Genomic DNA, 27,166 nt, shown 5'->3' with positions numbered 1-27,166 from the left:
AACATATCAAACACAAAAGTGCAAACATCTTCGTGTCCCGCAGCAAAGCCATTCTCAAAAAAGAAAAAGGAAATACTCCTCCATCCCCGGAAATACTTGTCATTAAAATGGATAAAAAGATATGTATTTAAACATCTAGATACATCTCTTTTTATCCATTTTGATGACAAATATTTTCGGACGGAGGGAGTACAAAGTAACTGGCTGGCATTAGAAGCATTCATTCACTACGATCTTGAAACACATGTGCTGGCTATCTCCTCGCTACCGCTGAGAGAAAAGGTAACAAACAAATATACTGAATGACATAACCTATTGGAACAATTCTCCCTGATTGCTGCTGAGAAAAAAGATGACAATACATATACGGTATGTCCTTTTAGGAAAAACTGAATCCGCATAGAACTGACTAGGTCTCATGATACCCTTAATCTGCACAGAAAACCGACTAAAATGCCCAGCACATTATCCCCATGAATTCAAAAAAATCAAAAGAGCTCCATGAACTAAGTCTGCAAGCTGGCACAAAAAGCACTATGAAAACTGAACGCCTACACAAAACCTGACGAGCTCAAAAAAGCTGACCCGGCCCCTCGACGGGCGAGCCCACGAGACGAGACGCCAACATTTGGGCTGACAATCGAATAGCCAGAAATTTGACTCAGAACGAAATCAATAACCAGTCGAGTGAAAATAAGTAAAAATGAAAAAAAGTGTTTAATTTCCAAGGGAGGCAAGCAAGCATCCGTGTTGCAGTTGCAAACGAGCATATGCGTATGTGCATGCATGCATGGTCCACCCCGTCTCAAGTCTCAACTGGTCTCAGTTTTGTCTCAACAACTGGAGTACAGCTGATGTGCTTTGCCATTAATACCGAGGCAGAGCGCATTGTCCCAAAGCAGGACGACGTGCCAGGGAAGGCAAAACCGAACAAGAAAAAAGAAAAGGATGAGCTGAGCTGCATACCTGCAGTGTAGTAGTGGTACTGCTCCATTTGCAGTGGCCAGCTAGCTAGCTTGCTTCAGAAGGATGTTGACTGATTTTTTTTCTTCGAAACGGAGGCAAATATTTGCCTCGTTTATTTATTAAGCAGAAGAAAATTGCCACGTTAATTAACAGAAAACCGGACTAAAACCGTCACAAACCGTCGAGCGGCACGATATGACACCACACACACACACCTCAACAGCGAGGGCCTCGTCAACATACACCCTGGCGCCATCGTCATCAGTTCTCCCCAACAGGCGTTACTACCATCCCTAATCTCCAAGCAAGCGACTCCGACTTCGTCGAAGATGAACGTCTACCCAACCTTCACCGTAGAGCCCATGCGAACACAAAAAGAACCCATGCCTAACTCAGCCACCCACATCGAGGGCAGCGTAACTCCGACTCTGATGGAGAGCTTACAAGGAGAACTATGCAAGGTTGGCGCCGTGAGAGACCACCGAATAGATCACCTGCTGCCTGTCATCATCGCCACAGGGCCCGCCACCGCAGCTCTGACTTCACCTCAACGAAACAATCCGAAGTAATCCCATGGACACGCGGAGAAGAGCCGACTATCTCAATCATTGGCCTCCACTATTGCTAGCTCTCCACGGATAGAGGTTACCTTCTTTTAGTTTAATATATATGGATGTAATCTGGCAGCAAAACATTTAAGTAAGTAACGCTAGCTCCATGTAAAACTTCACCCAAGGGACGGAGAACAAGATAAGAAAAAGTCAAAGGAAAAGCATCACATAGCCTGCCCAAGAAACGAGAGCAAGCTCAAAACACGCATCCAACACTCACCCAACTGCCCAAGAAACGAATCAGATAAACATGAATAAGGTTTGGGCTAGCGGCCGACTGAAAGTTCTAATATTCTCAGTCGACTTGGATTAGATGAGAATGAGATTCGTTCATAGTTTGAAGTGCTGGAGCGCAGAGTTGCCATCGAGGTCCTTGGAAGAGAAGTCGTTGGATACAGCTCGTGGGAGTGTACTGTTGCAAGTTTTCTAATTTTTTTTTGAACCGGGCCTTAACCCCTTTCCACTATATTCATAACGGAAATACAACATTGTTCAGTGACCAAAAGCCCAACATCGAACCGGATAAAGGAGACTAGAAAGGGGAAAAGGCGAGTCCAAAGCATCACTGGGAAACCCACCATGGGCACTCGTCATCGAGCAGCCCGCTGCGGGGCGAAAACCCAGTGACACCATCGATCACGCATACCACTAGGACCTAATCGATGCAAGGAACTGATCTTCCGTGACAATGTTATGTACTCCACGCATAGAAGTTCATATACAGAAACAGAACAATGTAAACCACATCACACGTGGATCATACATACACATTCCTCAATAACAACAAACCCGAGCGAATACGTATCAAGTGCTAACTGAAGATAGCAGTGCTCATCAACTAGTTCATACAATAGATCCGACGCTCTCACGTTTCTAACATAAGGAATTACCACACATAGATAGATACTCCTGCTAATAGATAGCAATCGAGCATGAACAAATTAACCACTGCTAATTATCATACTGCTCACTTAATTACCCTCGAATACTTTTTGAAACCTAAACCATCTCGCATCAAAGGCCATTGATCTAACCAGATGGATCTCCATGCTCGGGCCATCTAGCAGCTTACTCGGACCGGATAGCGTCGACGGCGAGTTGGCAGTGAGTCCACGCGCAGAGCAGCCCCATGAGGGCGTAGGCCATGACGCCGGCCCTGGCGGCGACGGAGAAGCAGGAGAAGTCGGCGCCGAGCCTCACCTGCTGCGCGTAGAAGAGCGTCGCCGTTTGGAGGACGGTGACCGCCAGCGACAGCGCGACGGCGAGCAGCATGGAGGCGCGGATCCACGCGGCCGGCCGATCACTGCGGTGGATCTTGACGGCGAGGGCGACGTAGGTCGAGGCCCCCACGGCGAGCACTGAGAACGTGTGCGAGGGGGGTCGTCGCGTGGGCCGCCGGCGGCGGCGCGAGCTCCACCCCGCGGACGGTCAGCCCGACGAAGAGCCCCTGTGCGAGCACGAGGCATATCAGATGCCCCGCGGCGACCTTCAGCGGCGACGATGCCATCTTTCCTCTCGCTCGCTCGCTCGATCAGTGCAAGAAAGAAGCAGAGAGAGAGAGAGAGAGAGAGAGAGAGAGAGAGAGAGAGAGAGAGAGAGAGAGAGAGAGAGAGAGAGAGAGAGAGAGCTAGGCAGGAGAAATGTGTGTGCAGTGTGCGTGACGCGAGTACAGATCCCCGTGACTTGATGAAGCTAGCGTGCTCATCGATCTTTTACTTCTCGCAATTGCTTTGAATTTTAATGTTGGTTCCATTTCCAGTGGCCACCGGCCAGCTTGCCTGCTCGGGATGGCGATGCCCGATTTGGAACCCCATTATCGCTAGCTCTGACGGAAGGTGCGTAGCCCTTGCACCGACATTTTAGGATACCTCCCATGTTTTTTTTTTTGTTAATTTTCCCAAATACTGGAGACAAAGTAAAGCAACTTCTTGACACACATCAAAGTCGAATAAGTTTCGTTACATGGATCCAAAAAGTCATATAATTTGAAACAGAGGTAGTACCCACCATAAGAAAAACCGCTGCCCGCTAGCGGGCGCTTAAAATCACCACTAATGATCACACGGCTATCAATGCTAAAAGAGAAAACCATTAATGGGTTTGTTGCCTGCCAGTTTTAGAATTTAAAAAAAAAAATCATGGTCTAGCATGGTCATCGGGAAAACCATTGGTTATGATGGTACCTATCACTCCAACCTTCCGCCGCTCTTGTACCGCGCCTACCATAGTGGCGCTCAGCGCCAGCCCTCTCCTTTGCTCATGGCGACTAGACCTAGCCGCATCGATAGTCGGGGAGGAGGCGTGGAGCATGAGAGGGGAATGAAGTGAGCTAGAGAGAAGATGGAGGTGACAACGGCCGAAAAGAGGATGCCACGAGGCCAGTGGTGCCAGGGTTGTTAGCGGCATGGCAAATCTAAGCGTAGGAGTGTGAATCGGGAGTAGCGTACTTAAGGGAAGAGTCGATTGGCAAGAAAAAGTTGGGAGAGAGAGAAACGAAGAGCAAGAGAGTGTGGTGGTTGAACATGGAATAAATAGAAAATTATGGTTATCGTATAAAACCCTAGAGGAGGAGATATCCTCTCTGGTTAGATACCGTCATTACTGGAGCAAAAACATGGCTCATCATCTCTTATATATTTTGGGGAGTTTTATGACATGGTTGCTAGTGACGATAACTCACAGTGTCACCTTTAATGGGTCGGTGTTAAGTAGCTCACAAATCCCTCGAGGAGGCCATCCGACGGAGGTTGGCTGCGGGTAGGCGCCCTACTCTCCTTTCCCCAAGGCCCACACCCTCATGTGCTATCCATGTCTCCCTAGTTCCCTCCATCGATGTATGTTAGTCCATCGTGTGTGTTGTGTTTCTTTTGTGAACTTGAGGCGAGTTAAATTGGGATACACCAGAGGAGCACGATTGAACCTCGGGACTTAAATCCTATGTGTGGGACCAAAGAGATTTTCAAGATTTGAATTGTTGTTTGCTTCGTGGAAGGCCATGGCCCATATCCGATATTCATCAGCAAGATGGCTCCATGATAGGCATGAGCAATGAAAATAGTGCATACTTGTTAGCAAATACGATAAGAGTCATGTTGGCGAGTTGTATATGTGTCATATCCATACCAATGAATTTGATGAGCTTAGTTGAATTTGTGCCATTCTAATGAATGATCATATAATTTAAGTAGTGATTCTAGTGTACTGAGGGTTCGAGTGTCGAGAATAACTAAGTATTTATTGGATCTGCAAAGTGATATTTAAGAAAATAAATTAAAATATATGTACTTGGACAAGAATACAAGACCACAAAAGAAATCAACCATGTGCTTTGTGGCATATGGCCATCAAAGGAACGCACAATTAGTACAAGTTATTTTTGTACCTATAATTTGAAAATCAATTGCATTTATTTGTGAAACATTATACACTCACACCCAACACAACGATGATAGGAGTATAAAGTTGGCCTAGCATTGGAAATAGTGAGTCTAGTGGGAGAGAGGAAACAAGGATGAAAAGAGAGGCCAAAATTTATCACCATGTTTCGATCATTATTTGGACGAGATACACATACTTACTAGGATGTACGCTTGAGAGGCATCGGGAGCCCATTAATCAATTGCAGGAGGCACATTGCAGGTCGCCGTGCTACAACTTGCAATCTCAGGCTATCACCTTTGGGTATGCCTTTTCATGCTATTGATGATACACCAATGCTTAGTAGTCTCACTGGAAACCATAAAACTTTGAGTGGTTATTCAGGAGAATAGATCTGACCTCGTCACCACTCACTACTCATGGCATATGACAAGGTGCATAGGGTGCCGCAAGAGTTGGCAAATGATATCACAGACTTGATTGGTTTCACTTCTTTTATTTTCCAATTTCCAAAACACTACTTTCCTCGATCGCAATATATCGTCTGATGGCATGCACAATTGCAACTATTGACCTCTTTTTTCCTGAATATGCAAAGCTTGCGTATCATTGCATTGATAGAAGGAATATAATGAGTACAGATAGGGGTCCATCACATGCCATGAATGCAGGCAGGCATGAACATGATGTCCGGAGCAGGGATACAAGGGATGCTCAACCCAAACAGGGGATACAACACAACTAGACCTACCAAACCTGAACCTAAGGGCGGCAATGCTGAACTAGCGAGAATACCAACATCGCGAAAGCCAAAATCAGAGACACCTCGAGCGAGCAAGATAGCGCCTTCAAGAAGAAAAACGACGCTGAGACGCCATCGCCATCCGGTCCGGAGGACCTAGGGGCAACTATAGATCTCGTCTATGTTTCAATTGAGATGAGTGTTGTCTATCACGGCCAGTACCTAAGAGACTTCAAATTTCAACAATGGTATATTGATGGCATGTATGTCGCTACGATGTTGCTATCCTGCAGATATGTTGTGTTGACTAGTTTGAGATGTGATGGTCGTGGCCCAATTTTTCTTGTTCCTATGTGCGATTGCTAGTTAATTACAAGTTTCAGATATGGATTTGCTTGTGCTACACAAGCATATGGGAACGATAGATAATCATCTGCCCGGTCCGCGGCGGAGGCAAAGCAAACCTCTGGTACTGGTCATCTGAATGACATGGAAAATATTTTTTTCCTGATTATGTTCAGTCATATATGAACAAAAAAAACACCCCATTATGCATTGGTGAAAACAATTTTTGGCTGGTAGTGATGAGCACTTCTCGCATTTCGCATGGCCGCTTTGGGCATAGGCCACCGAGGTTCGGCCACCAACTTTGAATCGGGCAATACCGGCCATCTCGTTGGTGGCGTCGCCTGCTTGTGGATCCTCGCCCATTGCCATTGCTAGTGCCAGCTCGTGGAGGTGCGGGGCATGAAAGAGAAAACCAATTACCAACTTGAGGTCTGTAGGTATGAGTGAGTACTACATATGTGTAGGGTTGAAAACACATTGTTATGCAGTACTCATGGCGTACGGGCAAGATACAAGGAGGTCCATTTTGGCTCTCGGAGCACATGCTTCCTAATGAACAAGAAACTGAAGCAAATAGTAAATAAATAAATAAATAATCAGATTCTTTTCAGATGTTCATGTTCGTGTAACAACTAGTTTTTTATTCTACAAAGGTTTTTTTAGGGGAACGAGGGTCTTCATTAAATAAAACTCAACAATATCTTCAAGTTTGACGAAAAGCCCCCCCCCCCCCCACCCCCCGCGCTTTCTATTATAAAGCAACGACCAAAACAACAACCACATGGTTCAGGTAGCAGGATACAACACATGCACACAACAGGGTTCAACAGGAGCAACAACAAGCAACAAAAGTCTTGCTGGGGAACAACACAACAATCCCCAAAACAAAGAAAAAGGACCGAAATGCTAACTAATCCTTGTCCGGAGGAGGCGGAGGTGACGGCGGAGCGAGCGAAGCAGCCGCGGCCCGGAGGTCGGCGATGGTCCTGTCAATGAAGGTGCGATCGTGCCGCTTGCTACGCAGCCTCCAGAGCTGTAGAAAGGGACACATTTTGTATACGACGCTAGTCACACGGAGAGGGATGATGAGCTCAATCACTAATTTGTTACGAACGGTGCATCAGGTCCAAACCAGGGTACCCACAATAACCCAAAGGTATGGACGCATAGTTGTGGGAAGGCCAAGAACCTCTGCGAACATGTCGGGGAGGTTATCATGGCACCAACTGCCACCCACAACCTCGCGGAGGCAGCTCTACAAAAACCTCGCAGAGGGGCATGCAAAAAAAGTGTGGTTCATGTCTTCAAGCGCCGCACACAGAGGGCAAAGGCCATCGGAGGGGCCATTGCGTTTGAGCACCTCCGTACCGGACGTAAGGCGCCCCGAACCAATTGGCATCGGAAGATTCTAATCTTCAGAGGTAATTTAATCTCCCAAAGGAGATTAAGCTTTACTGTCCCCGGGGTGGCCACTATTGCGTGATATAGCGATTTTGTGGAGAATCGCCCGTTAGGTTGAAGATCCCAATGAGCCTCATCAAGGCTGAGGGAAGGTGTGTGCGGCGCCACACACACAATAAGCTCCTCCCAAAGGTCTCGTTGTACTGGACCGAAGATTCGCCGAAAGGAGATCCCACCGAGGTCGGCTAATGCCAAGACCACAATTAGGTCCCGGTCCGAGCAAATGTTTAACAATGGTTGGAAATGGGTAGCGAAGGGTTGGGTACCCGACCACCGGTCCAAGCAGAACAAGGTACTCGTTCCGAAACCGACCCAAATCGAGGAACCTAGACGGAGAGCTGACATTAGCTGAATGATCGTCTGCCAAAACTGGGAGCACCAGTCCGCTAAGCAAACTCTAATGGTTGGTCATGCAAATATATTTGCGCGGATAATATCTAGCCAGAGTCCCCCCTCAGTAGAGGTGATCCGCCATAGCCATTTGGCAGGGCCGGCCCTGAGGGGGGGGGGGGGGGCAGGGGGGGCGGCCGCCCCAGGCCCCCAACATCCAGGGCCCCCCTCGGCAGCAGGTATGTACACACACGTAGGCTCTCGGCCATGGCCCATGGAGGCAGTCAGGCTCCACGGAGGTTACCTACTAGGCTTGGCCCGCAGGACCCAGGTAATCAAATGACTCGTACGTACACGCATCATGCATCCCGCATCGCGCATCGCGATCTTCCTTCCGATTGCGAGACCTAGCGACGAACCCTATTCCCCAGCCCCCAGGCTCCGATCGAGTTTCCACACCGACGAACTCTGCTCGCCGGTGAGGCCTTGGCTGCGGTCTCCATCCTCTAGGACGAACTTGCACTCGCGCATATCGCCGAGCCGAGGGCCTCCTGCCATGCGCGAACCCACATCATCCCGTTGCCAAAACACAACACGCCGATCTGACCGAGGTATATACGTCTCATATTACTATTCCCTGCTGTATATTGCTATTTAAATAATTTGCATTTCCCTACATGGTGCATAGCTTGCACTCTACAATCTTTGACTTGTTTTTAAAATTCTCAGTAGTCAGCACCCTGCGTTATCATGTTGCATTGTCCAGAAAGTGTGCCCATAAGAATGAAAAAAGTGAAGAAAACAGGGTGTGATTGATTTGATAAAACCACATAGAAGTGATATTGTTTTTTTAAGTACTATTGGTGCATTGGTGAAACCCAATAAATAGTTGGTGATCGTTCCGTCAGTAAGAGGTCCAACTAATATAAATTCTGAATTTGAAGGAAAGAAACATCATTGAGAACAATGTAAGTGGCTCTAAGTTTTTCTTTTAAGAGGTAAGGCCAAACTTTTATAATCAATCTCCACAGCTACTTGGACACAATCTGGATCATGTGGTTTGCCAAACCAAAACTTGATCTGGAGCTAAGGAAAAGGAAAATCTAGCTAAACTATGCGCGCCAATATTGGCTGCTCGACCTTAAAAAGTAAATATACAATTAAACAAAACTGCAACGGCTCTGGTTCTGATCTCGATGATAATTGCTCCATCTCTACCTTGACTTCCTTGGTTAATCTGTCACACCACTTGCTTTGAGTCAGAGACTATAATTAGGTTGTGTACCTTGACTTCCTTGGCTCTAAGTATTAATTAGTATTGTTACGATCTTTATATTGAGGGGCCCCAAGATTTAGTTTCGCCCCGGGCCCCCAAACTCTCAGGACCGGCCCTGCCATTTGGATAAGAGGGCTATGTTCATCCTTTTGGATGAGATAACCCCAAGGCCACTTTGGTCCCTGGGTTTCCAGTCTTCTTCAAGTTTATGCGTGGCTCGTTATGCCGACGGTGAGCACATTTCGGAGGTTGGCTGTGACTGGCTTGTGGGCCTCAAGCATTGTTATGTGGCCAGTTAGCATACTCTATTTTCCATAATAAATAAGTTAGCATACTCTCTAGCTGTTGTGTGGGCCAACAACCTGGAGAGTTTTCTACCTTGCCTCTGGCGCTAAGCTATGGGGCCTCGGCCATGGTTGAAATTCCAGACAACAATAAAGTGTCATGTATTATTTTTGGGGGAAATAAAGTGTCGTATATACTACAACGTAGGAGCTCATGGCATAACCATGGCCATGGCTTTTTTCTCCATTTCTGAATCAGCATTTATTTTTCGTTTTCTTTTCTCTCTCTCAATTTTCTTTTTATGTTCATATTTATTTTAATTCCAATTACTCTTTATATATACACATATTTAATTGACAATAAACACATGGAGATTTAAAAAAAATGTGTGGACACTTCACAAAACCACACGTATATGAAATCTTAAGGTGTGAACAAGTTTAAAATTACACACATATTTTCTTGAAGTAGGTGAATACTTTTTAAATTATTTAAACATTTTTAGAAAAATAAGTGAATGCTTTTCTACAACATTGATTTAAAAGGCATGACTGTTGAATACACGATCATTTCCTAAAAATATAGAGCATATCTTAAATACCTTAATACTTTTTAGAACTACATGAACATTTTTTTAAATTGCATTAATCGTGGAGTCTTTCTAAAATTGCATGATTTTTTAAACCAGGAACCCTCAGCCATGAATAATATATTTAATTACACAAATGCTTTTAAAACTATGCCAAAATTTTCTAAAGTACATGAACATTTCTAAAGGTGCATAATTTATTTAATTTTATATGTAAAAATATTCATACACCGATATTTTTACTTCTTCTTTTATTAATTTGATTTTACTATGTATTTGTTCATGGGAAACCTAAAAAAGATGTACCTCTATGAATCGACCACACCACCTGCAGTCCATTAAGCCCTGCGTGGGCAATTCATGTTAAAGAGGGCGCAAGCAACACCCATGCATGCCGTGTTCACACCTATCCCCACACACTCCCGTCAAATCTACTCTCATAGCTAGGCATGTTAAACTTTCCATATCGCAGGATCTATCTTCAGGTTAAGGCCTCATTTAGTTCCTAGGAGAACAATATCATAGGAATAAAAAGTCATTAAAAAATGAGAGGACATGTATCTCAACTTTATTAGAAAATATATGTCAATTGGTTCATAGGATAGAAATCTTTCCCTTAGATCTGAGCAAATATTCTCTTCCTTTGAAATACGAAGAATACATGAACTAATCCTATATAGGAATAGAAATCCAATCCTATTTTTTTATGGGAAAAGCTTACCTTCTGCCGGCCGATCTCTCGCCCACGTCCGTCGGCTCCGTGTCCTTCGGATCGTCTTTTGATCCAATGGCCGATAGCACCCGCACCCCACGCGCACGGGTCTGCAGCTGAGCTGCTGTTTCAGAAACACTTTCTGCAACATAGTTCTTGTTGCGGGGCTCTGTGGTGATTAGATCCAGCAGCGGGGAGGCGGAGCACCGTGCGGCTGGGACGGAGGCGGCGGCTGGGTGGTCAACGACGACTAGGCAACCGCGGCAGACCAGCCACGCTGCCGACGACGACGGGATCTGAGGTCGCTGACGGTTGCACAAGCAGCAGGTGTGCATCCTTGCCCTGCTAGATCCATAAATTTACCCTCATTCCTGTAGCCGGTGAAATTAAGGAAAGATGTGGTGGTGGTGGTGCCCCGTCGCCGTGGCTTGCTCCCCCATGCTCGCCGCTTTGGTGGTGGTGCTCCGCGGATTTTTGTAGGTGATGTTGGGAGATTTTACTAGGAGGAGGAGGTCGCCGGTGCAGTAGGAATAGTTATCGCCGGCGTAGTCGGAGACGAGGTGGTCCTCGGCATAGTTGCAGATTTGTATTTGTTTCTGAATTTTGTGCAGCTCATAACATTGCTGGACCTTGTTACACTCTTCATAGAAAATTTCTGACTTCATTTTGCATGCACTGTTGCTGTGAATGCTACCATCAGTCCATTACTACAAACTGCTCTTACTTAAATCATGAGATTTGCCTTGGTCCTTAGATATGTGCTCACATGAATTTCTTCAACTTTTCAATGTTGTTTTCTAAAGCAATTGAAATGCTTGCATGCACCCTGGTGCTTGGGTAATGTCCAGAGCTCTTATGGATTTTGCGCATCAGACATTATCCGTGCTGTCGCCTTAATTAATGAATTGTGCATAGCATCATAGATTATGTTTTAGAAAAGACAGGACCATAATTTGTTGTAAACAAAGTCAAGAAGATGTATTTCATCCAGTATATTTGTGGGAAAAAGCTTACCTTCTACTGGCTGATCGCGCGCGCCCGTCCACTGGCTCCATGGCCGTTCGATCGTGTGTTGATCAGACGGTCGACAACGTCCCCGCATGGTCGTGTCTGCTGAAGCCGAGGTTGTTTTCCTGCAACTGGGTAACAGTAGGGGGTTTCAGGACTCGTCTGGCTGGGAGGGCGAGCACCTGGATTTGGGAGCCGTCAGACGGGCGCGACAGCGCAAAGTGTTGGGCGATCGGGCCTTATCCACCGCGGTGGCAACGACGACTTGCTCGGGATCGGCGGTGGCCGATGACGACTCAAGCACGTACGAATCAGAGATCCCTTCCCCCCATTTTTTGGCCGATGTGGTCCTCTGCTATTCCGGTGATGTGGGGGATGTGGTGCTCCTCTTTGCCTTCCAGCGGCTACGCCGGCGACTATGCGGGAGTTTTTTAGCTATGGCGCTCCCCTTTTGCGATGATGTTTCAGTGGCCTTGTGTTGCGTTTTCAGAGAGAAGGGTGAGCGGCAGATGGTGTTGCAAAGTAGGGAAGTAGTAGCTAAATTTCTATCATGTGCAGTCATGCATGTGTTTGCAGGAACGTCTTATCTGAATTTTCTGAATACTGTGGATCTATGCACCTCATAGCTTCAGATTTTTTTTTGAATTTTCTGAATAATGGGCAGATGATAGTACTTTTTGTAGCTCACAGGTTATGTAGTTGCTAGTACCTTTTGTCGCACATACTACCTTTTTTTAGTTTATGGTACAAAAATTTCATGAGGTACATGATTTTTGTATTGTATTTCCTGTAGCTTATAACACAGTAAAAGTTTTATGCTTCTGAAATTAGGTGGACTTTTACTTGATCTAGCTTCATTTTTTTCTGAACTTTGGTTGTGTATTTTCCTTTAGCTCATAAAGACAGGGTAATTAGGTTATGGTTTTCTATTTCGAATTAGCTAGGCCAGTTGAATCAGTCATGTTTTTCTCTAAAATTAACAAGGCCTGCTTGAATTAACCAATGTTTCTGAACATTGCATATATCTGCAATAGTTCCAAAAAAATTCATTTATGTTTACATAACTAGTTATGCATGCTCAATTCCTCATAGGATCCCTTTTTGTCATTCTTGTTTTGTTTTTTTAGCATGCCCATCTACCAAATTAACTCGATGGTTGGCAAAGCGGCTACATGACATAGCCAATGCCATCGAAGGCAAAAAGAGGGATGTAATAAGCAAGTCCAGTTTTGGGGATTTGCTTCACATCTCTCCTTTGCTTCCTCCTCCAGAAGGGCTTCTCAATTTCATAGTTATGAGGATTGATCCTAAGAAGCGTCTGCTCAAATATGTTTTTTGTTTCCTCAAATTGTGTTGCAGAACTCTCTTTTTCCTTTTTTTCACAACATCTATTGATTTCTATGGTTTTGTGTATCACATTATAAATGATCAGAAGAAGATCCGCTTTACAAGAGACATGGTTAAGAAGATATTCAAACATCTGGTAGTAGGCCGTTACAATTCGGGAAGAGGGGCGAGGCAGATTTCTGTGACATTTATTAGGATGGTGAAAGGGCCTTTTTTCCGGTGCATGTGCGGGTGACATGTTTTGTAACCGAGACAGCAAGTGTACTATAGCTATTACCTCTAGTAGTCTATGGAACTGAAGCTTGGAAGAAGCACGTGTCATGCTGGGGCATGCCCGCCCTTTTTTTGCTCTATGTTGTATGCTGGAGCATCATCCATGCAACCATTCTCGCAAATGTTTCTGGTGTTGCACACCTATATATGATGTAGAGATGATAATCCAATGAAAATTATCTTGCTGGAGTATGTTCATTTTGAATGTTTCTCACCCACTGGTGTATCATATTGTTTGTATTGGAGCTCTTGTTGCATGGGAAATTTTTGAATGGTGAAAGATACTATAATCATTGTTTTCTATGTAACTTGGTCTGTTGCTCTTTATTAACCATAACGGAATCATCAGTTGAACACATTTTCTCATTATAACATCATGTTCCTGCAACTTGAATACATGGATAGATGTTCCTATAACATCATTAAGACAAAATTACCTTCCTGTAAGATCATGTGTCCTGTAACATGAAAACATGATCTATATTTTCATGCATGCAACCTGGAGCAATCTCACCGCACAAAACTCGTTTTTTTCAAGCAAAATGTTGTTTTTGGCAGTATTGGACACATGTTTTTGCACTTGTGCAGAGAAACATTGATGTTGCTTGTCTCAAATGCAAGCAAATACATGAAGAAAACATAACAAACTGAGTTCTCTTTATTTTCTGTATTTTTTCCATAACACAGGTTGCAAATTTCAACTTTATACATTATCAAGCTTGCACTAAAGAAGTTATAAATGTAGCTCAACCATAGGGAGCAAGTGCATCTTTTGTTTAGGAGATGAAAGGAAAATGAACAGCTCGCTGGAGCAGTTCATTTCCCCTTCAGTCCCAGCTTCCTGCATCAAACATAGCAAAAAATTCCTTCGACATAGCTCTCTTCCCCTTCAGTCCCAACTTTCTGCATCATAGAGTTTTTTTTCAATAGTCATTTTCTATCTCCATGGAATCAAAAATTTATGTCTTCTTTCAGAAAATCAGTTACAGAAGATATCAAATGAACAATTTACCATTTTTTACAGAGGTCAATTAACATGCAACATTTGTTTCTGGCCTACATTTTCTGAGGAATTCAGAAACACTCTGATTTTCTCAAAACAACATACAAAATCAAACCATATCAGAGGCACTCTCACATGAGTGATTTTTTCTGAACATCAGAGCCATTTTTCTATTTTTTGGAACATTGGAGATTGCAACTACAGATACAGGGGTTCATGTTTCAAAGACGGAACAAGTAAAACAGAGGGATGTGCCTTGTTGTATCCACACACAGGGTTTGATATGTTCTGTTTTCAGAGTTTCATGCTTCAGAGTTAAATAGAATTTGTGTTTCAAAAACAGAGTTTCACCTAGGATTCCTTATGCGATCTACTCGAAGGAGCTTCAGGAAACACCACCGGTGGGTTCCTGAACCAGGATGAAACTCCTACTCGTGGAGGAAGCTCCCCGGCGGCGGTCGGAGCTTAGAACGATGGCCATGGCTATTCTTGCCCCTCCGTGAGCTCATTCTGCATTGGATCCAAGCATCTGCAGCGCGATGTGGTGAGCCATGGTGTTGTAGAGAGGATATTTGGCTGCTCCCCATGCCGGCCGTAGGTGATTTTGGGGCGGGGCGGCACCTGGGCGCAGCTCTGTCGGGCCGGGAGGGGGGGGGGGGGGGGGTAAGGTTCTTTGTTTCTGCAACAGCGCACTTGTTGCAAGAGTTAATGAGGGGTCATGCGGGGCGCGGGTACTACATGGGACTGCTAACAGCGCGAGGATCCAACGGCCATCGATGCGGTGGATAACTACAAAACATCGGCCGGCGGACGCATAGTAGTGCCCTTTTTTTATAGACATTTATCCTATAAAATTCCTACAAAACTTTTGTAAATCAAAGGAGGCCTAAACCTAAAAAAAGAATTCTTATAGGCATTTGATCCTACAAAATTATGTAAACCAAAGGAAGTCTAAATCTAAAATAAGAAGACCGGATATGTGCTCCAAAATTTATCAATTATCATCACTAACACAACGACACGTAACTCACATGTGTCGGGCGTGGCTATAGCAGGGCGCAGCAGAGCGCGCCGTACCCTCTAGTAGTCGGGACCCTGTAGCCATAGGCGGCCACCAACTGGTAAAGAAACAGCGGCCTTAACTATAAAGAATGTGTTTCAAAGTTGCACTTGATTCATAACAGAATTGTACATCAGAGAATTCACCACTCCTATACTTGATCTCCTTTTTCACCGAGGCAAGTACAGAAGCTGCCCCCATCTTGCGTTTTGTGATGCACGCAATATTTTGGATGATGCAATGTCTTCTCGGGCCCCGGCCCAATTTCATTGCAATATTGGATGGAGTACATCATCGCCGAGCAGAACATCACGACGAGAGCAAGCGTCCACCGCTGGAGAGAATCGCCCATGAACTGCTCTGCGTCGGCCTCGCCACCACCTGGCGCCGGCACATGGGGCAGCTCCCCTTGGCCTGCAGCCACGGTTGCACGCACCGTCCATGGAACCGGTGCCCGCACGGCTTCGTCTCCTTCCACGCCCCTCCCGACACCTGGTCGTCGTCCAAGCAGATCGGGCAGCCGCGGCCGTCGGACGGCGCGTCCACCGTCGTGAGCGCTTTTGCCACCGCCGCCGCCAACTCCGAGTCGCGTGGAGCAGCCGCTACGCCGACGCGTGGGATGATGCCGGCCGCGTATGCCGCGGCGCCGGGCGGCCGTGGATGCAGGAGCAGCAGCCCTTGGACGGTGGACAGCGCTTCCCTCGTGTACTCGTCGTGGTCGTGGTCATGCGGCAGATGCAGGTAGTCCTCGCCGTGGTCGTCGTCATGCGGCAGATGCAGGAAGTCCTCGCCGTGGTCGTGGTCTTGCGGCAGATGCAGGTAGTCCTCGCCGACGTCCATGGCAAGCCACGCCATCAAGCTTGCACTTGCTCCCGAGATCGATCGGCTGATATCTGAATGTGAGCGCGGCCGTGTGTTGCTATTAATCGTTGCCATGGGAGACCGTGTCCTGGCCGGAGGAGGACTGCCATAGTTGTTTCCGTTTTCGAGATTGGTTCGTATCGGAGCTTCGATTTTTTTTTTCAGTGAGAGACAAATCGGAGGTTCCATCTACACCGACGGTTTGCAGACTGATCGGCCCATCGGGCTTGTTCTAGTGGGCCGGCACTATGCAGCGCTGCAGGCGCCCCAAAACGATCCGGCGCCTGCAGCGTTGCTAGCCTGGGCCGGCCCACTAGCGTGTTACCCCAGTTTTTTTATTTGTTACGAAAATAAAAATATGAAATAAAAAAAGGTTAACATATTTAAAGAAAAATAGGTTCAACCATTTGACAAAAAATTTAATGTCTTCAAATAAAGTTCATCAATTTTGAAAAAAGTTCATCAATTTTTTTAAAAAGTTCATTCAAATTAAAAAAAGGTTCATCCCATTCAGCAAAAGTTCATTATTTTTTAAAAAAGTTCATTACATTTTTCAAAATTTAATAGAAATGCCAAAAAAGTTCATGTATTTTTAGGAAAAATTCATCGAACTGAAAAAAAAAGTTCATAAATCTAAAAAAAAGTTCATCCATTCACAAAAAAGTTCATCGATATTCAAAATAGTTCATCAATCTGAAAAAAACTGTTGAAATCTAAAAAAATTCATCAATATTCAAAAAAGTTTATAGAATTATCAAAAAGGAAAATAGTCAACCGGCACCTAGATGGGCTCGCCCATTTACGGACGCCACATGCGCCAGTTAACAAAAATGCACGTTAACTAGTGCCTGTGGCGCCAAATAGGAAATGCTCAGTCGCTTGCCGCTCCTCTGAGGCTCTCACAAAAAGAAAAAGAAAAAGTGCACTCCTTCGTTCCTTTTTTTGCGGGAATAATACTTGTATTACTCATTTATCAGGTCCTTACAATCATCTAGGACGAACTTCAAAACATCCGCAGGCCCCGAACCAATCCAAGTCATAGTCCGGCCCTCTATTCTAGCAAAACTAGCGAGACTATCACTCGCTTTATTTTGACATCGAGGGACATGAGTAATACAAGATTGCCTAAGACTTGGAATTTAATTTCACCAACCAAGGAAGCATAAATTGAGCGGTCCATCGCGCCACAGGAAATCATCTCCACGACCGTACTTGAGTCCATCTCAACTTCAATCCGAAGATCGGATCGTTGAATTGCGAATGATAATCCTTCCATACATGCACACAACTCAGCTTCTAGTGCGTTCCTACACGAGAACAAAGATCTGCAGGATGAAAACACAACAGAACCATCAACATTACGTAGAATCATCCCGGCTCCCGCGCCACTATCCGATGAATAAGACCCATCCATATTAAGCTTAACCCAACCTTGTTGGGGCGGTTTCCATGTCGTTTCAGGGACAGGAGCACATGCATGCAATGCAGCGCCTTGGTCAAAGTTTATGTTGTACTTCCCTTTAACCGGGTCCATGTGGGGATTGAATTTGATAGAGAACAAAACATCCAGATAGTCCTGTAGAAATTTGATGGAGACGACCATGGGCGGCGGTGGTTTGTAATGTGTTATCTTGTTCTTCACGTACCAGCTTCTCCAAAAGATTAGCAACAACATGCTTCTCTGAATGTCATTAATGGGAGCAAGGGCCTGGAGTAGCCACTCCATCCCAACAGGTAGCGGCGATTCAATTGCTGGTATACACCACACCTTGGACATGGCTAGATAAAGGTCTCGTCCAAACTGGCATCTCAGAAACGGGTGGTAATTATCCTCCTCTTCCATGCCACAAACGGGACATCTACTAGATGTTTGAAGACCAATCTTATGCTTATTTTTCCACGTCGGAAAAGAATCAATCGACAATCTCCAGGCAAATTACGTACAGTGGGGGGGGGGGGGGGGGGGGGGGGGACATTGCACTTCCATATAAACTTCCAGCATGTCCTGCTACCATCCGGTGAACAGCTTGATGCTTCCGAGGACCCCCTGTGAATTTCGTCAAAAGCCATGGCATAAGCTGATTTCAGTGTGAAAACTCCTAGCCTCCCCGGGCCCCAGGAAATAACATCTTCCCTGAGTCTCGGTGATGCTCTTATCTTCAAAATCTCGTCAACATCAGCTGGTGGGAAGTATTGCTGCAGTAGTCCCACGTTCCATGAGCCATTGACGTTAAGCAGGTCCGACACAAAGCGGATACGACACCGGCCTTGAATAGACACAGGTTTGTATGAGTAAGGCCTCGGTATCCAATTATCACGCCACACTCTAATACTCTTTCCATTCCCAACCCTCCATATTAGACCTTTCTTCAAAAGATCTAGTCCGTGACTAATAGCTTGCCATAAAGAGGAAGCATTGCCTGAGAAGACCGTATCTACTAGATTACCTTGGGGATAATATCTAGCCTTTAGAACTTGGGCGCATAAGCTATCTGGTTTGGATAGCAACCGCCGGGCTTGGCGTGCCAACAGTGCTTGATTGAATAATCGAAAGTCACTGAATCCTGCACCTCCTTTAGCTTTAGGCTGTAATAGATGGTCCCAACCTCTCCAGTGGACCTTCCTTCTTCCTTTCTTTGAACCCCAATAAAAGTTCCTAACCATTCTTGTGAGATCATCGCACACCTTTGCCAGGGGTGCGAAGTTTAGGGTTAACAATGGGCGCTCCACGCGTTTCTGGCTTGATCTTTGGATTGGCCAGCGGCCTTTATGGTCGGAGTTTCGCCAACTCTACTCCATAGCAGTCGAGCCCGATCAACGGGTTGCTTCGGCTCTTAGCGCCTCCCCTCCCTACATTAATTTCAGGCGCGAAATAACGGGGCCGTAGTTGGCAGATTGGGATCGCCTTCAGGCTCTGCTTGCGGACGTCCGCTTGTCGGAATCCACGGACACGATCTCGTGGAGGCTTTCGGGCTCTGGCAAATTCTCTGTCAACTCCCTATACAGAGAGCTTTCCCGCGGCCAGATCCTGTCGGCGGCCACGGGGCTTTAGAAGGCTAAAATTCCCCTCAAGATCAAGGTCTTCCTCTGGCAACTTTGCCAAGATCGCCTTCCTACCTCTATTAACCTTGCTAAACGTAATGGCCCAGCCTCCGGCCCCTGTGCGCTGTGTGGGGTCCCAGAAGATGCTGACCACGCTTTCTTCCGGTGCTCTTTGGCTCGTTTTGCCTGGAGCGCGGTCCGTGCGGCCGCGGGAGTGGATTGGGATCCACGCTCCCGATCTGAGCTCGTGTATTCCTTGTCTCTGGTTCAAGGCATGTCTCATAGGGTCATGTGGACTTGTGCGGCGGCTATGCTATGGGCTATTTGAAATATCCGTAACAAGTTTACTATTGAGGGTGTGTTTCCCTCGCATCCCGCTGACGTTATCTTCAAATGCATCGTGTTCTCGCAGCAATGGGCTTCGTTGGGAAGACAACATGACTCTGATCTCCACCGCCAAGCTATCTGTCGTCTGCGCTCCATCTACTCCGAGTCCCGAGCCCGTTCGTCCGATCCGTTGGCTGCCGCATAGGGATGGGCAGCCCCTTTTGGTCCTCGCACCTCCCGAGCCTGCATGCTCGTTGTTTTGGCTGATATCGCCTTGTACCGCACCTATTCGCTCGTCTCGCGGTCGTTTCCTTAACTTATTTGCCTCATCTGGCGCCGTGTGTTGGTCTTGTGGTTGTGATACTCTGCCTAATTGTGGGCTTTAGTAATTTAAAGCCGAACGTCCCTGACGTCTATGTTCTAAAAAAAAGATCATCGCACACCGAGTATGGTAACTTGAAGACACCCATAATGTATGTCGGCAAGGCCTGTGCCACTGACTTAATTAGAACCTCTCTACCTGGCTGGGCAAGGAGTTTATCACCCCACTGAATCAATCGCTTTGTGAGACTTGTTTGCATGTTCTGAAACCGTCCTTTAGACATACACCCTTCTGGTGTTGGAAGGCCCAAATATTTTTCCTCAAATACCAGACTTGTAACTCCCAACACATCTCTTATTTGCTCCAGTATTGTCACCGGGCAAGCAACATGAAAAAATATAGAGCATTTGTTATAGTTCAAGCTTTGGCCAGTGGCCGTGCCATACAATTCCTGGGCAGCCTTTACACTATCCGCGTGGGCACTGGAGGTCTCAAATAATAACAAGGTATCATCAGCAAATAGCAAACGGGATATACCAGGAGCCCTTCTACATACCTTAACAGGGGTAATCTCACCCAAAGACACTATGTTCTTTAAAATTGCTGACAAGCCATCCGCCACAAATAGGAATAATAATGGTGATAGAAGGTCACCTTGCCGAAGACCACGCGTCGGTGCAAATGAATCCAAGAGGGTACCATTTAATTTGATAGAATACCTCACCGATGTGACACACGTCATAACCCAGCCAATCCATCGTTGAGCGAAACCCACCTTTTGCATCACCTGCCTCAAGAACAATAAATCCACTCTGTCATAAGCCTTTGACAAATCTAGCTTGTAAGCACATATGCTCTTTTGTTGGGTCCTTCTCCTGCTTGGTGTAATGGATGCATTCAAACGCAACAAGGGCATTGTCCATTACCATCCTTCCAGGAATAAAGGCGCTCTGCTCCGGAGAAACTAAATTTTCCAATAGTGGTCATAACCGGTTCACCAGGCACTTCGAAATGATTTTATAAATAACATTGGAGAGGCTAATGGGTCTGTAATCAGAAATCTTAGCAGGGTTAGATATTTTTAGAATAAGAACAATGGAAGTAGAATTTACCCCATGAGGCATTATTACCGTCTGGAAGAAATCCTTAACCGCAGCTAAAACATCCTCTTTGATAGTACTCCAATTCCGCTGAAAAAACCTTGCCGAAAAGTCATCCGGTCCGGGAGCCTTTAGTGGCCCAATCTGAAACAATGCATCTGAAATTTCTTTGTCCGTAAATGGAGCACAAAACTTGACATTATCTTCCTCCGAAATCTTAGCCTCCAAAAGATCAAGGACCAGCGAAGCATCAAGTGAGGGATCAGCAGCAAAAATAGTCTGGAAGTATTCATTTGCTATTTTTCCCATCGCAGCAAAATCTGAATGTACTATGCCAATACTATCAGTGACTTGACATATTTTATTCTTCCTCGCTCTCCATTCAGCCTTGCTCTGATTTTTTTTGGCATTACGGTCGCCCTCCTTCAGCCAAGAAATCCTAGACCTCTGAAGCCACATCATCTCTTCTTGATATAGCAACTCATTCATTTTATCCGTCACCCTCCGGATGTCCTGTTGATCTGCATTCATATGCATAAGCTCCTCCAATTGCGACCTAGACTTGGCTAGCTCCCTCGTAACGTTACCAAATTTCTTGCTCCATGATCCGAGAGACAACATTGTTTTAGTCAATGCATCCCGCAGTTGGCCAATGTTTTGCACACCTCCAACCGCCTCCCAAGCATTTTTTATCACTTCTGGTAATGTCCCATCTCTCTCCCAGAAGAGTTCATACCTCCTGCTTCTTGGCCCCGTCGGAACCTCATCAGGTGAACTTTTAAGTACCAAAGCCACATGGTCGGAACAAGGAGACGGGACATGCAGAACTGATGAAAAGGCAAACATATTTCTCCAATCATTTGTAGCTACAGCTCTGTCCAAACGTACGTGCACATTTCCAGAACCCGACCTCTTGTTATCATAAGTAAATGGGGCACCAACGAATCCAAGATCCACCAAACCGCAGGTTTCCAATGTATCTCTGAAAGCTACCATCTAAGATTCAGCCCTGGGGGTTGCTAACATGTGCTCAAAGTCCCAAAGCGCCTCATTAAAGTCTCCCACCACTAACCATGGCAACTCATTTGTACTCTTCAAGGACTGTAATTTTGTCGACATGAGATGTTTATTTTCCACTCTTGGTTCCCCATACACACAAGTAATCCTCCATTGATCGGCGTCTCGATTAACTCGTACAAGAGCATCGATATGTCATTTGTTTTTATCTATAATGTCCACCTCATAGGACTCATGCCAGAAAAGTGCGAGACCACCACTCATGCCACTACTATCAACACCACAAATACCATTGAGGCCTAGACGACCCCTTATTCTCTTCTTCTCTTCTTTCTGTCTCGTTTCACATAAGAAGACTAACGTGGGGGAATGCGACTAACATAACGTCGCTAGTTCACGAACTGTCCGGGTATTCCCTCCACCCCGGCAGTTCCAACTGAGAAGAATCATTGTGACCGGCGGCCCTCCGCCTCAGAGGCTGCCTCAATAGACATATCAACATTATCTCCCTCAACACCCTCTCCATGTTGTCTCCTTTCCACAAAGGGGGCCTTGCCAGGTGTAGAATTCACACCTCCTCCAACCGAAGCTTCTGTTGCATCCCCACTCTCAATCATCATAACTGTACTTGACACTTTCCCCACCAGATTTTGCATTCCCTGTACTCTGACATTGATAGTACCATCTGCACAGATCAGCCTTTTGCGGGCATTATTCCCCTCCTCCCCTAATGCTTCAACGTGATCTTGCGGTTGATTCACATATCCATATCTGGTTCCACGCCCTGCTCCACTGTTTGATCTTCCTCCTCTTCCTCTGCCAACATTACCATCCCCTCTACCAGCGTGGCCATGGCCCCCAGCTGCACCACCACCCCTTCCTGAACCCGGCCATCCTCCTCCTCTACCACCACCCACGCCTCCTCCATTAGGTTCATTATTCTAGTGCAAATACTCACCCCATTCACATGTATCAGGCTCATGTATGCCATCACCACAATCATCGACGATATGTCCCATGCAACCACAATAGAAACAAAAGTCTGGAAGCTTCTCATAGCAGACAGGGTATTTCTTCCTTCCTTTCAAAGTGATCGGCACAAATCTCACAAGAGGTTTATTAACATTCACAAACACTCTCACACGCAAATGGCTAGAAGGATTAATCTTCCCTTCATTAACAATGACAGTAAACGGTGGTTCCCCTACTTTCTTCGCCACCTTCTCCACAAGTTCTTTTTTCCTTGTTAAACCATCCGTCAAACCTTTGATTCTCGCCCATGAGGATACATATCAAGTGCATATTCAGCAACGTTTGTGAATCCATCATACTCAACAAGTACGATGGGATCTCTTCTAAACTGCCAAGGTCCTCCGTCCATCACCCGCTTCCAATCTCCTAAGCAATGGCACTGTGCCAGGAACAGATTTGGGCCCTTAATGTTGAAGGTCACCCCTTGCGCACATACCCATGCATTTCTCATGGAATTCAAAAGGGTAGCATGGCTAAACGGTCTCATGGTATGAACCCTAAACAGGGCCAACCACCGCACCTCCTTGATCAAATCCTCCAACTCCCCAGAGAGGTCCAGGTCTTCTTCTCCTTCATTCCTAACTGAAATAAGAGAAGCACCGGGCTATGGGAAAAATGGGCTACCCTATTTTTTTGTACAAATGTAGGAAAATTAGTGTTTCAAACATTGAAAGGTTACAAACTTTTAAAAACTTTAAGAATTTAAAAGTTCTCACGAAATTTGAAAATATTCACAAATTTAAAGTTCTCATGAAATTTAAAAATATTCACAAATTTAAATGCTCAATACTTTTAAATAAAATCACGAATTTAACTGCACATGAATACTTTTCAAAAAGATATGAATTAAAACTGAAAAAATAAATAACCAAAAGGTTTATAATAAATAACAAGAAAATTGTTCCAAATCCTGCACAAAAGGAAACAAAACATAAAATAAAAAAATATTTCTATTGGAAGAAAAATGACAAACAGGTCGAATCTAGTAGATATAAAGTGTCCTGAAGAAAATTACAGCAAAATTGGAACAAAAAACTGCTCAATGCTAAGCGAAGGAAAGCTAATTGGGCCAAGGCCCAGACGATATCAGGGTGTGCAGTTTATACGAAAAGACAACTCTGCTTCACTATGAGCGAAGAATAGGAAGTAGCAACTTGCGACTAATTGTCGGAAAATCACATATCCTTTGCCCTGTAATGGATCGACCTATTCCTCAAGTTTCATTTCAACATCTCATGGTCTCGCCCCACCAGTTCACTAGAATTTTTCTTCCCGGTTTTATTTCCAGAGTAGATTTCTATATCTGTTTAACTTTTTTAAACGATTTTTTATTAGTTTCTTTTTTTCTAGTTTTATTCATTTTCTTGTTACCTTTTATATTCTATTAGAAAATTTTCAAAAAAACTAAAAGTGTTAATGGTTTCTTAGAATATTCAAGAAAGTAAGGAAAATGATCAAGAATCTTAAAAATGTTCACTTTTCTTAAAAATATTTATAACTTTTTCTTAACATTCACTTTACAAACTTTTTTTGTAATGAAAAATATTTCATAGTTTTGGCTATGAGGAATCAACTGTTTTGTCTTTTGGTCTTTCTCAAGCAATTTTGTCCGATGACCCATTAGCTGGGTAGAGGGTAGCTTATTTTTGGCAGTCACTCATAAGTTCCAAAAGACCCGGCCGTTAAACAGGTAAGTGGATCTGTTTCATTGGAGGGTATGATTTAGTGTGTCAGATTTAGGGTGATTTGTTGCATTTAACTCCACACATACATGGTCCTCAATTATAGTACATGGAGAATGATAGTAGGAAAAGGAAGCATGGTCGAACACTTGCATTGCATCCTCATTTCAGCGCTCATCTCCTCCACACGCACCAAAAGGCGCCCTCAAGGCAACACATCTTGATCGGAACCTACTACTGCAGCACTCCTAACCACATCACATACTTTGGCACCCCGAAAGGGCACACAACTACGTAAAAGAAGAGAAAAGATAGTGCACTTAGTTAACACAACGATTACACAATAGCAGGTATCCATATCGCGTGGCGAACACGTTGCCTCAAACACGTCAGCTACCTCCTCTTCTTCTTCGACCGATTATTTCACACTCCGGTCGTGCTTCTTTATTATCAGTCCAATGAACTGATCACCACCCTGCAAGCACGTCCATCCGAAGTTAGAACGGTACCAGTGGCGGATTCAGGACCCAGGCCGGGGGGGGGGGGGGGGGGATCCTGGGTCCGCCCCTGAACGGAACCACCACCTACCACGGTGGCCCTTCTTCCATATGTTCTTTAACTTCTTTCAACAGAATGATTGGTCTGACGTAGGTAGTTTTTGTGTATGGATCATCATTCGTATGTTGCAAGCGGAATGGGGTAAGAGTGAAGGTGACGTTTAAACGCACCAGTCGTACACGGTGGGGCTCCTGGGCCCGACGGCCGCCTCTGCCCGGACGACGTCGACATTGGCGATCTTGGATTTCCGGCGAAACGCCCTCCAGCCGTCTCTCCTACTGGTAGCTGCAACATAAAGTTCAGATAAAACATCAATTTCAAGTTAAACAGCAAATTTCCCGACATCCGTGCGTCTGCGGCAATGATCACAGATTTGATTCTATGGATGGATCTCGCTCGAGGGACAAGCCATGCTAAACGGTCCATGTTTTTCTTGCCCCAACGGATCGACGCATCGCCGATCGGACAGAAGCGATCACGGTCGATAAGCGCTACAGAGTCACATACCGATCGTAATTAAACAACGGAAATCATAGGGAGAAAGGCCAAGAAACACAGGCAGAGACCCACCTGCTGCGAACGGGGAGTCCGGCGCACTGCCCGGGGAGGACGGCACGGAGCTCGACTCGCCGGACGGGAGGGAAAGAGACGGCGTCCGGGCGATGGTGATGCTGCGGGTCACCGCCGGCGCGACGTCTTCGGCCGCCGGGCTCGAGGGCGAGAAGGAGGAGTATTTCCGGAGCTTGCTGAAGCCGTGGTCCGGCCGCGGGCCGGCGACCGTGTCGTCCCAGAGCTGGTCGAGGAGCCCCATGCGACTGGTTCCGCGTACCTATGCGTGTCGCCGTCGTCTTTCTTTCTTGGCTGGGAGTGGCCGGCCTTCCGGGCTGCGAGTGGCCGCGGCCGAGAGGTTCTTTATATAGCAGAGGTGGAGTGTACAGGCGTGCGCTGATTCGCTCTCGGCTGGACTCGGCGGTATCTTTGCCGACGTCGTGCAGTGCTAATAAAAGGGTTTTGTCGACAAGCCGTCATCAACCATCTGTGTCTTCTCGCGAGCAGGTGGGGTCTTGGCCTTAATGGCTGGGCTGGTTTGGTTTGCTGAGGGAAAACGAAAGGCTCTTCTAGGTCCCGGGAATGAAACGTTGCATCCCGGTGATGTGGATTTCAATTTTTTTTATGGATATGCTCTACCTTTCCACGGCTGAAATGGAGGATGTGGATAATACCGAATCAGGTAGGACCCACTTAGCCGGCGAACGTCTCACGAGGAGGATGAAAAATACGAATGATTTTCATGGCAATTTTTTTAATCTTTTTTCCCTGATGGGTTGGTTCCAACATAAGGAATCTAACCATATAACCTATACTTAGTTTACTTTTCATGACAATTTTAGTTGTATGGGGATGACAATTTCTTCACACTAGCATGACAATTGTTCCGTCAAAGTCTTTTTTTGGAAAAAAACTGCCAACGTTTGATAAAGCGAGTGCGAGCGTTCGCCACTTAGCATTACCGATTATGTAAAATTAAGTTTCTTACGGAACTAAAACTCCGGCTAGGACTGTGGTAAGTAGGAGGAAAAATCAAAGAAGAAAAAAAATCTTGAGAGGTTTGGTGTTGAATTGCAATGATCGATGGAAGGAGAAGATTTATGAGGGAACATATAACTCGATCTGAATCTCACCTTTATTTCATTGCTCTCCAAGTAACATGAAATCTGAATATTTCAGAAATGTTGGGTGGAGGGGTAAAAGGACTTTCTGGGTGGACCTGGTGCATCTCATAAATTAATCACAAGTGCCCATTTTTATTGATGGAGCTTTTAATCTGACAAGGAG

At 45.5% G+C, this 27,166-nt stretch overlaps 1 protein-coding gene across 3 annotated transcripts; it reads right to left on the bottom strand.

Annotated features, from left to right (window-relative positions):
- Positions 1 to 24,892: 24,892 nt before the first annotated feature.
- Positions 24,893 to 26,260, bottom strand: LOC123087971 (dormancy-associated protein homolog 3). 3 transcript variants are annotated; one of them, XR_006441625.1, is made up of 3 exons: positions 25,901 to 26,236; positions 25,318 to 25,615; positions 24,893 to 25,275 (listed from the first exon to the last, which is right to left on the bottom strand). XR_006441625.1 is itself a non-coding variant. In XM_044510090.1 (3 exons), exons 1-3 carry the CDS (start codon positions 26,139 to 26,141, stop codon positions 25,240 to 25,242), a joined length of 570 nt encoding a protein of 189 aa, XP_044366025.1. In that variant the 5' UTR covers positions 26,142 to 26,260; the 3' UTR covers positions 24,893 to 25,239. The 3 variants fall into 3 exon arrangements, 2 of the variants coding, with proteins under 2 accessions (XP_044366025.1, XP_044366026.1); XM_044510090.1 differs by having other exon boundaries at positions 24,893 to 25,247; positions 25,501 to 25,821; positions 25,901 to 26,260; XM_044510091.1 differs by having other exon boundaries at positions 24,893 to 25,247; positions 25,501 to 25,615; positions 25,901 to 26,235.
- Between the last annotated feature and the right edge of the window lie 906 nt (positions 26,261 to 27,166).

The sequence above is a fragment of the Triticum aestivum genome, chromosome 4A (genome assembly GCF_018294505.1).
Source record: "Triticum aestivum cultivar Chinese Spring chromosome 4A, IWGSC CS RefSeq v2.1, whole genome shotgun sequence".
In the NCBI taxonomy this organism is placed as follows: Eukaryota; Viridiplantae; Streptophyta; class Magnoliopsida; order Poales; family Poaceae; genus Triticum; species Triticum aestivum.
Note: the sequence above shows the minus strand (reverse complement) of the source record. Positions and strands in the feature narration are given on the sequence as shown.

Coding starts and splice junctions, on each gene's coding strand:
- LOC123087971 (XM_044510090.1), bottom strand. CDS start 26,141: ATGGGGCTCCTCGACCAGCTCTGGGACGACACGGTCGCCGGCCCGCGG. Junction 25,822..25,900: donor GGACTCCCCGTTCGCAGCAG/GTGGGTCTCTGC, acceptor GTGACTCTGTAG/CGCTTATCGACCGTGATCGC.